General features: G+C 29.3%; 1 protein-coding gene across 3 annotated transcripts in view; it reads right to left on the bottom strand.

The window, feature by feature from the left end:
- Positions 1-15,467, bottom strand: part of LOC112688686 (A-kinase anchor protein 9) — a 54,020-nt gene that overhangs the window by 12,341 nt on the left and 26,212 nt on the right. For all 3 annotated transcript variants that reach the window (XM_025562018.1, XM_025562010.1, XM_025562024.1), the window contains 2 exons: positions 8,176-8,241; positions 36-101 (listed from right to left, as the gene is read on the bottom strand). In XM_025562018.1, the coding sequence (XP_025417803.1) occupies positions 36-101; positions 8,176-8,241 (132 nt within the window). The remainder of the gene's footprint in view (positions 1-35; positions 102-8,175; positions 8,242-15,467) is intronic.

Here is a 15,467-nt window from a genome sequence, read left to right as displayed (position 1 = left end):
GTTATTGAATAAGAAAAATCGAATTCTCGTCTTACCTTACAAACGGGTCCAGTTTTCTTTTGTGTACCAGATTGTTGAGAACCTTCATTTAGCTTTTTTATCTGAAAAAAAATAATTGTAATCTTAATCATAATAATAGTAACGGTAATAGCATAATAATAATAATGACGTATAAGCTCGCATGAAGAAATTACGTTCTAATAATCGTTTCTATTTTTAATGTGGTTCACTTTCGATTTTTCCTAGACCTCTGCAATAATTTACTTTATTATTATTTTTCGTCATCGTTAATGTTATTTTTTATTATTATTATTTCGCACATGTGATTCTGTGGCGGATCGTGATCCCGCCAAAATAGTACCTTGGATCATTCGTGATGTCGTGGGTGCTTCGAACCTGTTGTAGCCAAGCGCACACTCATACAAATACACTTTCACCTCCGACCGGATCACGTTTTACCTCCACCGTTCCTTTACATTCAAGTATAAACATTTGGCTGAATTGGACCAACTAATTAATTTCAACACCTGTTTACTGCGGTCGATCAACCCATCAGCATGTCAATCAGTTTTATTTACTGTTTAATATTTTGTAATTTTTATTTTCTTACCGAAATACTTAAGTAGTTTTCTTTAATGTCATTATTTTTAAGATCAAGATATTTTATTATTTAAAATCAGATAACACATATTAAACTCATGTGCGTATAAGGCATATTTGATACATTTGTATTATACGTTGTATATTATATTATATTATTTATTATCAATATTATTCTATTTATCGATAACAAATAATAAAAACAAAATTCAAAGCTGCAATCATATTTTTTATATTTTAGTTAATGTTAGTAAATAGATATTTTGTACGAGAAAAGTCATTGAATAAGTATTATTGACTGGTGTGATTTATTCAACGAGACATATTCAAAAACAGAAAAATATATTCTAAATATTTAAATATTTTTATTGATAAAATAATATCGCTTTTTATCATTTATATTTTAAAAAGAAATTTATAAAAACCCAATCACCTCGCAATCTTATTTTAATATGATTAGGATAACTATTTTATTTTTATTAAATGTAATAATAAAATTATTTGAATATTTGAAAATTGGCTACTTTTACTTATACTTACTCACACAGTTTGTTAATATTAAGAAATTTAAACACTTATTTTTCAACTCAATATTTTAAATGTGAAATTACAATTTTTACGATGGCGGGACGAAATGACTAAAATATTTATAAAATCTATACAAATTATCTTAATTACTTTTATCCGTTTAATATAAGTCAATAAATTGTATTTAAGTATACTATAGTAAGGTATTAAAATATTTTTCGCAAAAAAAAAAAATTAAATGCAACGGAGTATATATCAATCGAAAGTCTCGATGTTGCTTGGAAAAAAAACAACGTAGTAGGCGTACAAGTCTACTACAATTTGTTACCCTTCATTTATATAAGCAGATGAGTCACGTATGAAATCACACAATTTTGACAGGTGAACACGCCTATACACTACAGGAAATCCGCCGATTCGTTTTGACTGATTAATGGACAATGTCGTATACGTACGTACGTACTTTAAGAAAACAAATGAAGGAGGTCAAAGCAATAAATATCTATTTCTACTACTACTACTACTACTACTACTACTACTACTAATATAACTTAATATGCTATTATAGAAAAAAACCAAAGTATTACGCACTAGAAATATGGATGGAAACTCTATGAAAGTCTCTTGAGCTTAATGCTAATAATTTGTTTTTTTTTTTAAATGAACCATAAAATATATGATTTATGTCATGTTATGTGCTCGTATACTGCAGTTGTAATTCACTTTGATTTTATGTTAAAATTGTCAATTCTTTTATTTTCTTTTTTTTTATTCGTAAGACGCTTTGATAACATCTCCAGTGTAAATTATATTTTTTATTCTATAGTAGATTAAAATATGTACGTATGCTATAAAATCTACACTTTCATGGATACACTTGGTTTTAATTCATTACACAGTGCTTATACCTGTACCTTTATGTATTTCATACATATACATGCAATAATGCTAATTGCTAATATTAATTGAGAAATGTTATGGCTTCTATTAATGTTATAATAATCAAATTCCCTCACGCATGTCGTCTAAGGTCCAATTGACTACATTCCAGAATTTTCAAAGAGTTTTTTCAACAATTTTGTAAGGTTATAACAGAAGTGTAAAACATTATTATCGATACATTTAAAAACCATATACCCTTGTCAGTGGTATTGTGCAATGTTGAACGGTTGATAAGTCAACAAGAAATAACTGTTTTTGACTATAAACCATAAGAGTAATTACGAGTCACGGGGTTTCCGCGTAGACACTTCGTAGTTATATCCACAATAACGTTATACAATAATAAACAGACACAACTCTCACAGACGTAAACTGCATGATGATAATATTATACATATAATTTCAAACAGGTAAAATTTAAATAAACCTTTTATATATTTGTGTACAAAAAATAATAATAATTATTATAATAAACGTTCAATAATATAATGTTATATAGACGTTAACTTGTATGTTGACGTAATAAAGCGATTTAGATAATCAAAAGACTGCACTGCAGCGTGGGATCGATACAGAAATACAAGTATTACAAGATTATAACTAAAAACGTAATAAAATGACAATTTGAAGTTGTAATTTGTAAATCTTGCAACACACCGAGTATAATGTAATGGCATGACACAACCACATGTAACCCGAAGAAGTGGAAAATGTCTATAATATTTTATAAGGTTAATAGCCATGAGTTTTTATGAGTTTTTCAATTCCTGTTAAATAACGATAAGTTAATAAAGCCTTCATTCGTCTTAAAATTAATTTGTTGAAAATATAACTAAAAAGTAGGAACATTAAAATAATTCGATTTTCCATTCAGTTAGATATTAAACTTATTATTTTCGGTTAATCGATATATTTACACTTAGTATTCAATTTAGAAAATATAAGATTTGCGTTAATTTATGATTTGGTCCACGGAATTTACAGTTTAAATTCAAAGTGAAAAGAGGAAATAATTGATTTTTATATGTTAGGTATTTTTTATGTTTTATTTGACAATATGAACAAGGCCGGATTAAGCACCTATTAGGCCCTAGGGCTAAAATTTTATATGGGCCCTTTTGACAAAACATGCTTTACAAAGCCGCTCGCTACGCTCGCAGAGCGATACATTTTTTTAACTATTCCACAAATTGTTGATTACATTATAAAATTATAAAATTAATAGGTATATAAAATTTATGTCTATAAAATTTCTAATTTTAGTATGATAAAAATGTGTATAGGCTTAAAATTGTTTGGACCCCTTTCACTTAGGTGCTCAAGAGGGCCCTGGGGCTACCACCCCGACTAGACTCCCTTTAATCCGGCCTCGAATATAAATCAAATACTATTTATGTATGCGAAGATTTCAAAATATCATTAGGTACATGGAATAATACATTTTTGTATTTGTTATATTAAAACATTTTTTATTATTTTGTATTTAATCAAAGTCAATCATAAAAACAAAATTAATAAAATATAGAGTTATTTATAAATATAATTTCAAGTTTGAAGTGTAAATAAAGATTTTTATTAAAAACAAATAAATAACTATTCCATAATGATAAAAAATAATTAAACTTAAATGTTATATTTAAAATGTGTACCTTCGTATAAATGATAGGAGCACAAACAGTGAGTAATTCATTCTTGAAAAAATCAACTAACATAATTTACTAAAAAATATTAAAAATTAATTGAACAAATAAGGTAAAATATTATTTTCCGCATTTTTCAGAAAATTATAATATTATCATGCTACGTATATTAATAATTTGTGATGGTTATATAAACAAAAAGTTTAATAATACAATGACGTAAAACATGTTTTAAAGAAATCACTGTGTTATAATATGTAAGTAGTTTTATTTTAGTAAAAGGTCGAGGAATTGGACTGAAACTTACAAGATGGGTGTCTTTATTATTTATTTTTAATAATAATACATTTTTATTTGAACAAACTGTACCGAAATCCCAAAACAATCGGCTAGTCGTGATATTTTTAACGTGTATATTACGTTTAATAATACGTTTTGGAACGTATACATCAATACATACTTTTATATTGTCTTAGACACTGAAATATTATACTTGTGGTGTGATATAATTACAATTGAAATTAATTAATTTTCTTGCGTACCATTTTTTTGTTGATAACAATAATAATAATATAACACAAACATAACGGTAGACCGACGATGAGTTTCGGTTGAACGAACTTCAATCTATGGATCCGAATCTAATAATTATTGCGTTTAATAGCATATTATTATTATTACTCCCTTTGCGTGTACAATACACGCGTGCACGTTTATTTATTTTGTATTTATTTTTAATAACAACCGTAAGCTTTAACGTAACCGGTTCGTCATTCGTCGGTGTTCAGGGACCCCCAGGGCCCCCGGTAAAGTTACCGTAATTACATTATTGTTATTGAACCATTCTCGCATATGTATATGTATATCTGTACGACTGGTGCAGTGAAAGTACAAACTGCGGCGGGAGAAAGTAGCTTCAGCCCGTTCCAATGTACGTAAAGCATGATGATAATAATATAAAATAAACGGGCTTGTATTTTTATTATTATTATTATTGCTATTATACATATTTTTCTAGTTCCTACTCCTAACTATATATAAATATTTTCATTTTTTTACAACATGCATGCAATACATTAATACGCATTCCTGAACTTCCGATATACCGTTAATGACTTTCAAAACAATATTTACTAGTCTTAACCTTCACCTTTCACAACACACGAGTTTTATATAATATCATATAAAAACAGTCGTACGAAAATAACATATTATGTGCACATATTGTAATCGTTATTTTTTTTTACGATTTGCGAGTAATGGTGTTCAAATATTATTGGGTTACGCATGAACAGTGAACCTCATAATCTCCGCGAGATATTGTATTTATTGACGCCAACAACGTTATGGACGATTAAACAATATTAACGCTTATAGTTCGATGTAATATTATCGAAACATTGATTTCTTAAGACCATAAAAGCAATACGATATGTCTTACGAGCAAATTAATATTTTTAAAACTGATACCATATGGAGGCTCTAAAAACATGTGCATTGCAGTTATTGGCTATCGCGAGATAGAATAAAAATATAATGGTACCTATTTAAAAAATAAAAAATGAAATAGTATGCAGTGTATCACTGAAGTAAAAAGATTTCAAATTTGAAATGGATACAACTTATTTTTACTTTGGTCATATTAAACGACAGAAAAATAAAAACGATAGTGTGATATCAACAGCTTATTTACTCGAATGGCATCGTTTAACCTCAAAATATAATCAAAAACTGAAACATATTTTTAATCGCATAAAAGCTCGATAGTATATAAATTAATTTAAGTCGATTTTCTTCGATAGACAAGTATAGTACTTTATGAACACAGTGCATATAATTTCGAAGTAATTTATTTATTTAATTAAAAGTTACATTTAGAAATATTATTCACGTAGATACGTATATATTGTTTCAAAAATATTAAAGGCATTGACGATTAAATTAAAATAGCATTTTTTCCCCGTAATATTATACTTGTATTTAGCATAGGTACACTATCACTGCCATGTACAATTTTATTATGGTAACAAAATATTAAGTAGTTAAACTTTAAATAATTCAAAAAATATATTGTCATTTTACTATCTAAATACATAAGTTATTAAGTGATTTGATTATCATATGTACTAGAAAATAATTGTTGTATACGACTATATGAGATTTTTTTTTAAATATTTCATGTACTCTCAACGTTTTAACGGTATTTTTATGTCAAATTAGTCATGCATACATATACGTCGTACATCCTAATTGCTATGAACGTTCAGCATTCGATATTACTCTTTCATATCTACACATAATATGTGATATGTAAAACAATTTTAAATTGAATATAGTTACTTACTCATCAATAATTTTAATATAGTTATAATATATAATACATTACGGATCATAAACTATTCGGTAATTATTTCGTAATTGTGTAATAAATACTTAAACATAATAATTTTTTATACTATGGACAATAATTATTTCAAATATTATTTTTAAAAATTAAAATATTAGTATTACCAATATATTATTATAAGATTTATACATATCGTGTTAATATTTATATATGTGGATTATAATATATGAATGTATGATAAAAAAATTTCTTATTACAAGTCATACTTATAATGTATTATTATTTATAACTGTATATGTAAAATCTCACGAAACAAAACTATCGATGCAGATTTGATTATCCGAAGAAGACTTTAAAGAAAAATAATATTATAGTATTATTTTTTAATTTGTGCAGAATTTAATACATGGATGTATGATCTGTACTTTATAACTTACTAATATGTTGTTTATTATATAGAAAAATATGCATTAAAAAATAAATTATACATAATTACTGTTATTCGTATTTTACTGACATAAAATAACATTATTTCCAGTTTTGGAGTTTCTATTTTATATATGACTTGAAAAGTATTTAAAAAAATAATTTTCTTCGATAAAACTTTTTATACATTTCCAATCGGATTTAAATATTTTTACACCATCTGATATTTTTTAATTTAAAAATGTATGGTACAGTTTGGTTATTTTTATTTGGATTATACTTATACTTGCAATGAAAACCCTGAACTTCCAATTAAGAAAATCTCTCTATAATAAGCATTTTCAAATATTCCAACGGACTAAAACTTGTTTATTTCACTTTCTCAACAACGGGCCTCTCTGTATTAAAACGAATATTCTTCGGTAAGTCTTCGCTTTAATATTTATTTAATACGAATTAATGAGTTTAAATGTATAAAAGGATTGATAATAAAAATAAGTTTAAAGAAAATATAAATATTTCTCATAAGAACTAGAAAGTATAATAAATTATTATTATTAGTACTCAAAAGTGACTAGAGCCCAATAAATTATCTCTCTAATATATTGTGCAACAATATAGGTATATAAACGAATATCCTTGGTTTTTCGTTGTTGTATAATATAATGGTTTAATTAGTTGTGCGTTTTCTTGACATCAGTTATTTTATTTATATGTATATATAAATTGGTAATATCTATCGGAACCTTATTTAAATAGGTTAGTTTTAATATACACCTACTTAATGATAAACTCTAAGGTACAATAAAAAGTGTTAACGAAATTGGTGCGTACTAGAAATTATATACCATTTGACGTGTAATTTATTATACATTTTTACTTATCAAGGACAAATAAATTGAAACCATTTATTGATATTTTTATAATTCGAAGAAAATACATAAATTTGTTCATGTCGTTCACTGTGGTTGTAAAAAATATTAATAATCATGTAAAATCGTATAAATATGAACAAGTTGTTAATTTTTATCATTTATGCATATACATGCATATTATACTATTAGATTCACATAACGATTATATAACTATCATCAATAAGATGAAAATAATTTATATTCATCGATAAGATACTTAAACCGTTCATTGTTGTAATTGATATTTATATATTAGTGTATTATCGTTATATTGAGTGTTTTGAAATGAATAAGTACGATACATTGGACCAATTTTCTGTTATCATAATTTGTCAATAAATCACGTTATTTGTTACAATTTTTTTTATTTATAACACATAGTATATATGCATTATATCAAGAATACTGATTTATGAATAGTTTTATTTTAATATATGAATAGTAGGCACCGTTATTGTAATGTATAGATTTCATCGCGATTTCTGATTAAAACTTATAACAAAATAGAAACACTGTTGCATCAACACCGGTCTCTTTGAGTATAGTTTATGCCGGCAAGTCGTTCCATATTTTATTGTTCTTATCGGGAACAGACCTTCAAGCGCTATCTTTTATCATTTATAATAATAAATCCGACCGGCAGATTATAGTATGTGGAAAACGGGTTGTAATTAAAAATCACCAGAAGCATGAACCAACAACTTATTGTTTGACTTGCCACGAGTGTATATCCCGCGAACCTTCCCCTTACATGTTGTATGAAAATTATACTACTCATCAGGTCTTTAACTCTACTCGAGTTTTTGCTCGTCAGCGACAAATCTTCGACTGGATCTTTGATCATCTGCAAACAAAAAAATCATAATAGAAATAATAATATAAAATAGACGCCTAAGTATATCTATTGTAAAAGTGATAAAAACGATGACCATCAAACAAATAACAATGATATATCAATCAAAGTGTATCTTTAAAACTAGTGAAGAGTACAATAGCGACCGATTATAAAAATAATGTTTAATTAAATTGGGTTTAAAAATTAACTGTCAAATTGTGACGAACTATAATTATAAAAATAACGTGTGAGTCTTGTCATTTGTCAAAATGATTGATATAAATTTGGACCGTTTGGCTTGACAGATCGCAGACGTATTATACATATAAAGCCTACACGCATACACGTGTACATATGGATACGATTGAAATATTAATAAAACCAGATATATGAAAAACAGTTCATGCTTGAAAATGAGTAAGGGAGTTTTTTCACAATAATTTCTAGAAAAAAAAAAACATTCAACGTAGTTTTATAAATCAATATTATATATTCAAGAAGAAATCTTATTCTTAACAATTTTTATTAATCCACATATTATAATAACTCATAGTTTGGTCAACGTATAAAATAAATCAATACGTAGTTTTTAGTTAAATAATATATTATGGATTAAATTACATTTTTCGATTATGAAATTTTTATGATAAATATTTTTATTTAAATAATAATAAAAAAATTAAGCCCCAGATATCAGATTTGGTGTTGATATAAATTTCCTTTATTGACTTATTTTTTATTAAAAAATGTAATGCCATCCCTTTTACTTATTTTAAATTAATTAAATAGTGTTTAAATATATTAAAAAAAATGATTCTCTTTATAATTTAATTTATTTTAGTTTAATTAAATATATATATATATATATAATTATTTAGATACCAACATTAAATACGTTGTAATTGAATACGTCGACGTTTACAGAATTAAAAAAAAAAAAGAAAAACAGTTTATAACGAGTGTAATGGGTGGTTTTGACAGTTCATACTACCTCAAAACTGTCTGGTATATCCTTAACTATTAAATTATTGCTTAGGAGTATAATATTTAAAAATTAAAATATCATTATATTTGTTTTTGATGCTTTGAATTGTTATTTATAAAAACGTATACACTATTTTAATTGAATCCAGTACAGAGCAAATTAATTACAGATAACGATACTATTAATATTAATCATCAAACGTATGATTTAAACTTGGAAAAAATACTTTAGCTTTTATTTTAAAGTACTATCAAATTATTTAATTGTTTTTAACATATTATTTATAATTACATTTATAATCATTTCAAACTTAAAAGTTTTGAATTTTACTAAAAATATAAGATAAAAGTTAGAAATCCTACTTATAAGTTAAAAAGTCATAACTTCATAATTAATTAGTAGAACATTTTTTTTAAAAAACAAAATCAAAATAATATTTATTTTTTGAAATATTACTCCATAGTTTTAGTCATAATATTTCCAACATAAAATCAGTTATTTACAACACAGTATTATTTTTTTCGGCTTGCTATTAATGATCAAGAATCAATGAAAACTAATAAGTATAGTAGAAATAATACGAACAGAGAACAGAATGTTTTAGCACGAGTATGGTGTTTCAAGTAATATTTTTACAGTTAAAAATTAAAAAACAACCATAAATAGATAAGAAAAATAAAATTATAACGATAAAATATATTTTTAGTTAACAAACTCCTTTGTCCTAGTTTTAATCAGGCAAATTTGATCAGAGTATACCAAGTAAGCTTAATGTACGTATCCTACGTATTCTAGTACGTAGTACCACTTGTTATTTTTATATTATAATCACATGTACAATCAATGTGACTGCGACATTACTATACAACGTGTTTATTAACTCAAGTGAAAACACTGTTTACGATTATTTGAATGTAGTGAACATTTTATATTGGTTGTTATCGGTAGACACTTCCTATAGCAATAATTGTTTATCGTGTCGTTTTTTTCATCACAAACAGTGACAAGAGAAATGTAGAAATCACATTTGCTTATGTTAAGAGCGAAAAATATTCCACGAACGATGGTAAATAATGTGCAGGCTCTTATAATGAGTAATTAAATAGTATCACCAATTAAGGGCACGTTCTTGTGATGAAGTGTAATTAACGAGGTAACTATAAAAAGTACCGTAAACGTGTTTCCGATAATAATAAAATGGATATTAATGTCAGATGATATTGTATTACATATTTCTTTGAAGTTTATTAAAAATGCATGATCGACAAAACTTGTTCTTGTGATATAATACGCGCAAATACACGCGACGGCGGTGGCGGCGACATGGTTTCATATTTTTTACTTTGATTAAATATCTATTAGACATAGGTAGCGGAAACCTTCGACTGTTGAAAATTATCTTTACATTACACGCTCAACACACAATATTAAACTGCATTCGAGACCGTTCAAATTTTCTTTAGTACATCGTACTCCATTGTCCGAGTAGCAAATGTACTTACGTCTAAGGTATTTTTTGTATATAAACCAAAATAATAAAAAGAAAATAGGAAATTATCGTGATTTGATAGCGCAATAGCATAAAAAAAAGCAAAAAAAAATGTATATATCAATACATAATTAATGTATTATAGTGTTCTTACTTCTTAATTTTGATTAAAATGTTAGGTACGCATTATTCTAAGACTGAAAATAGTACATATAAATATTATACTGTATATTATGAAGGATCATTATTTTAACAATAAAAATAATATTCATTAGTAAAAAGTAGAGCCGTAACTAGGGTAAGGCGAGCGAGGTACTTGCCTAGGACGCCTGAAACTTGGGGCGCAAAAATATTAAATAGTTAACTTATTATTACTAAATTTTAAGAAATGTTATTTCTTGTTTTGCTAGAAACCTAATTATAATTTTTCAGATTTTTCCGAATCGTATTATACATATTAAAAGCTGTGACAACCCTATAACCTAGGGGACGCATTGCTTCAGATCTGCCTCAGGATAAAAAATGGCTCGGCACGGCTCTGTTAAAAAGTGCATTCTAAGTAACAAATATATATCACCATTAAAAAAATTAATAATAATTATGACAAATATATAATGAAAATGTAAAAATTATTTTATGAGAATTACTTTAAATATTATAAAAATATTTTTATAAACAGCTGAATTTATCGAGAATATGAATGTCTAACAATAAAAAAAACTACAATATATTCAATCTAAACACGAAGTGCTGAGAAATAATTTTTTAAAATCATAAAAACTCTTCTATTTGAAATATTTTTCAAATCCAATAGAATCCATTTTCAGAGATAAATTTAAAGCGACAATTATAAAAAAACACGTTTAGAAAACATTCAACCAAATAGCCAATTGAATTTCTAATGCAATTTTCGCTTTGAGGTAAAAAGTGAAATGCTTTAATTTGATTACGTAAAACATTTTAATTATTTTTATTATGTATCAGGTTTGGTTAAAAAATTGTTTAGTTAAAACTGAAGTTGGGCTACCAAAAAGATAGTATTGATAGATCTGAATAAAGGATTTAAATAATCGAAAATAACGCTTCGAGGACATTTTTAATTCAGTTTCTACTATGTGTAATATATCACGATTCTTTTATGTCCTCAACAGTTGCTATTTATAGTTCTAACATGACCGACTATCCGCGGGCACAGGAAGTGCCCCGAAGGTATGCTAACAGTTCTCATTATTTCATAATGTCACATGGAGCTTTCCCTTTGCGTATTTCACTTTCTAATGCTATCAGATGTCAAAAAGATTATTAGTAGCCGATGAGCTATTAATTTAAATAAATAAATAATGTAATAACGCCTGGAAGCTTGATCGGTTCAAGTATAATTTTATTCAATTACAACGTGGTTATAATAATCGTTAATGAACACCACGTACCGGCATTTCGTAGGCGCCTAATTTTTATTTACATTTTCAAATAGCGTACAATTGTTTAAATAATGTAACAAATAACATTTTGTAAAATATACGTAATATAATACGCATGTGCTTCTGTTGTACGCATTATTTTTACACTTTAATAGAATCCGTCGGCACATTTGTAAACCGCATAAAGGCGTTATTAAGTTACGAAAACGTTGCATCGTGAAAACATCCACTTTGTCCAATCCTGGATGATTCCAAACATTCGTTTGGTTAATTTTTAGTTCAAACGCGAAATTCGTTTACAGGAAGTATTGTCACATAAACAATAAAAAATAATAAAACAATAATAATCATTGTACGGCCGAGATTATGTATATAGGCCACATTACGGTTACAGGTTTTATTATCACACATGTATAACCGAACAGGCCCGAAAACGTAAACACAAATACGTAATACTTTTTACTATCAGAAGTGCAGCGATCCTTTGCCTGCGCGTACGCGGTTCGGCTAACAATCGTGTGTCGCGTTTGTGTTGCTTTGATGCAGAAGTGGAACTAGACATTGTTACGTCCTATCATGGACAAGATAATCAAATACTATTCTCGAGCGTTTTTTTCTAATCATTAATACACGGTCATACATATTGAGTTTTAACCTAATATCAGTATGTTCCAAAGTTAAAAATATCAAATTGGTTGTTAATAATTACAAAAATTATACCCTCTAAAATTTTACGCCCGGGGATAAATACCCGTATACCACCCCATAGTTCCGCCTCAGCTTTGATGTAACGTTATAAGGTGGCACGAGCGCGTAAAACGTTAAGACTGTTTTGCGCACGCGTCGAGCCGATTTGAAGACGGCGGCGACGAGCGCGCAACCGAGGCGATATCCGTATGACGAATCGGTTGAAAAAGTTCATCTGAAACGAAATCGATATAGGTCGTCCGACGGCCGGGCGGGCTTGGTGGCATGCGCGGAGGGACTGTAATCAGAAAAGGAACGCGCGTAATACTTAAAGCCTCGGTTTCCTGCGGTCGCGTTCCCGCGATCGCGCTAAAGTTGAACTGCCGAAAAACGGTTTACAGATGATTGGCCCGCGTGTCTTTTTTTTTGTTTTCCGCGCGCGTCGATCACGTGAACATTTGCGTGACGCGGACAATAACGACACGGATTTTTTTTTTAATCGTAAAATCGTTTTTCTTTTCGTACACATGATTTTTCTTGCGACGAAATCCAGATCACCGCGAACGACGAAAAACTTATCGAAATGGTTCGAGATCACACCACCGTTCCACACGGCAAAGAAGGTGGCAGAAATCGCAACGATAACAATGTCAAAGGAAATGCGTGGAAAAAGTACAAAACAAATCTCCAAATGAATTGAATAAAGCTCTGCCGGACAAACGGACCGGTTTCATCTGCCGTGGAATCGCGTACGTCGTGACCGCACCGACCGGAGACGGTTTCCGGGTCGCCGCGATGGAAGTGTTTTGCTAGAACGTTTCGCGATAAGGCCCGAATGCTTGACGCGCTTTTTTGGACGTGCGAAAAGTTCCGAAACGAAATCGGTACGTCCGCACGCGTACGCGCGCGTCGTACGAAAAAAATGGTATAAACAGCCGGCCGGGGGTCACGTTCCCGCGACGGCCGACGCGTTGTTTCACACGCAGGAGGATGTGCCACTTATCCGCGGTGCTCCGCGCGGATACCCTACCCGCCCTCCAGCCGATCGCGTCATCGCAACCTACCTACCGCTTGGTCCACTGACCCACCTGCGCGAACGGATCTCCCGTTATCGCGGGCCGTCTCTCTCACTCACTCTCTCTCTCTCTCTCTCTCTCTCTCTTGTTTTCCTTTCTTTTTTCCCGGGCACACGTGCGGTGTGTGCGCGCACGCGCGCTTCATTGTGCTTCGCCGTCCATGTGACATTTACCGTCCGCCACCACCTTCGGCCACTCGGCAAGACGATTCCGCGGTCTTCGGAGCGCGAAGGAAAAACCAATCACTGCGCGCGTGATCGCAACCACGTAACGTTGACGGAGGCGAAAAGATGAACGGAAACTCGGTGTTCTCCCCGACAACCGAGACCGAAACACCCTTTAAAAAACGCAGTCGTGCCTGACGAATCGGGGTACGTGTTCTTAAATGCAAAGCTTTTGGTTTCGCTGTTGTGAACGCTGCCGAACACGTGTAGAGACGACGTTTCGAAAATAACCAAAAGACAATGGTTTTCGGGATTTCACAGGCAGTATTAATATGCTGATTTATAGTGGGTATATTTTGTACTTTTGTAAATTCGTCGTCTACCGTTAAATACCTATTAATTGGTATGCTGTTTAAATGTCGTACAGTTGACGTACGTGACACGTTTGTGCGATACATATGTTTAAAGTTTAAAAATATATTTTTATTCAAGTTTTATTTCTGTGTCGTCTCCGTGTAGACTCAACATTACAATACGTTTTGTGTACTCTACTTGACGAACTCGACGGTTCAATCGCAAACGGTTCGTCGGTTACAAATACAATTTGTGATTGAAAAACTCCTACAAATGTACATGTAAATAATAATAATAATAATAATAATATGTATTTGTACAATTACATTGTGATGCGTATTTGTTTTATAGCTTATTACATTTTTTTTTACCAACAATAATTATCGCAAGTGGGTACTCTACGGATAACAATAGTTTACGTTTATTGTAGAATAATAATAATTTAAGATGAATTCGTTCAATAAAAATTCTTTTTCAATGAAAATAACGTTTCATAAAAAAATTTAATATACTGAGAGTTTTTTATAGTAGAAATTTGACTGTATATCTCTATTATATCATAACATTACGTATATACTGCAGTTCTCAGAGTGATATTCGTTCGTGATGTAGTCCGGTACGATTTAAATTATTGCTTTCGCACTTTCAATATTAATATATGTAAAAACGTTTTACTTATACTTATGAATTACATTTTAAAATATATAAGGTATTTTGATTTTAATTATAAAAACATTACGTTTCGCAACTATATTGTTTTATTGTTATTATTTTTTCGTAATGAAATATTACAAAGTATTTTTAAGTATTTATTTTATATTTTATACACTGTGTACGGCACCTAAATCTAACATAATATAACAGTCGACGAAGATTTTATTTTATGTTCAGTGCCGCATTAATATCTGACAGATAAATTTAGATGTACATGTTGTATTTAATAATATAATAATATCCAGGAAGAGCGCCTCAAATGTCCGCACATATTGGCCTATTTACCATGTAAGGGCACCCGATGTCCCAGATTGTTCTTAAATGTCAAAGAACAATTGGCTAAAT

The sequence above is a fragment of the Sipha flava genome, unplaced genomic scaffold (genome assembly GCF_003268045.1).
Source record: "Sipha flava isolate LNK unplaced genomic scaffold, YSA_version1 111_pilon_pilon, whole genome shotgun sequence".
NCBI lineage: Eukaryota > Metazoa > Arthropoda > Insecta > Hemiptera > Aphididae > Sipha > Sipha flava.
The sequence above is the reverse complement of the archived record's forward strand: the minus strand, read 5'-3'. Positions and strand labels throughout refer to the sequence as shown.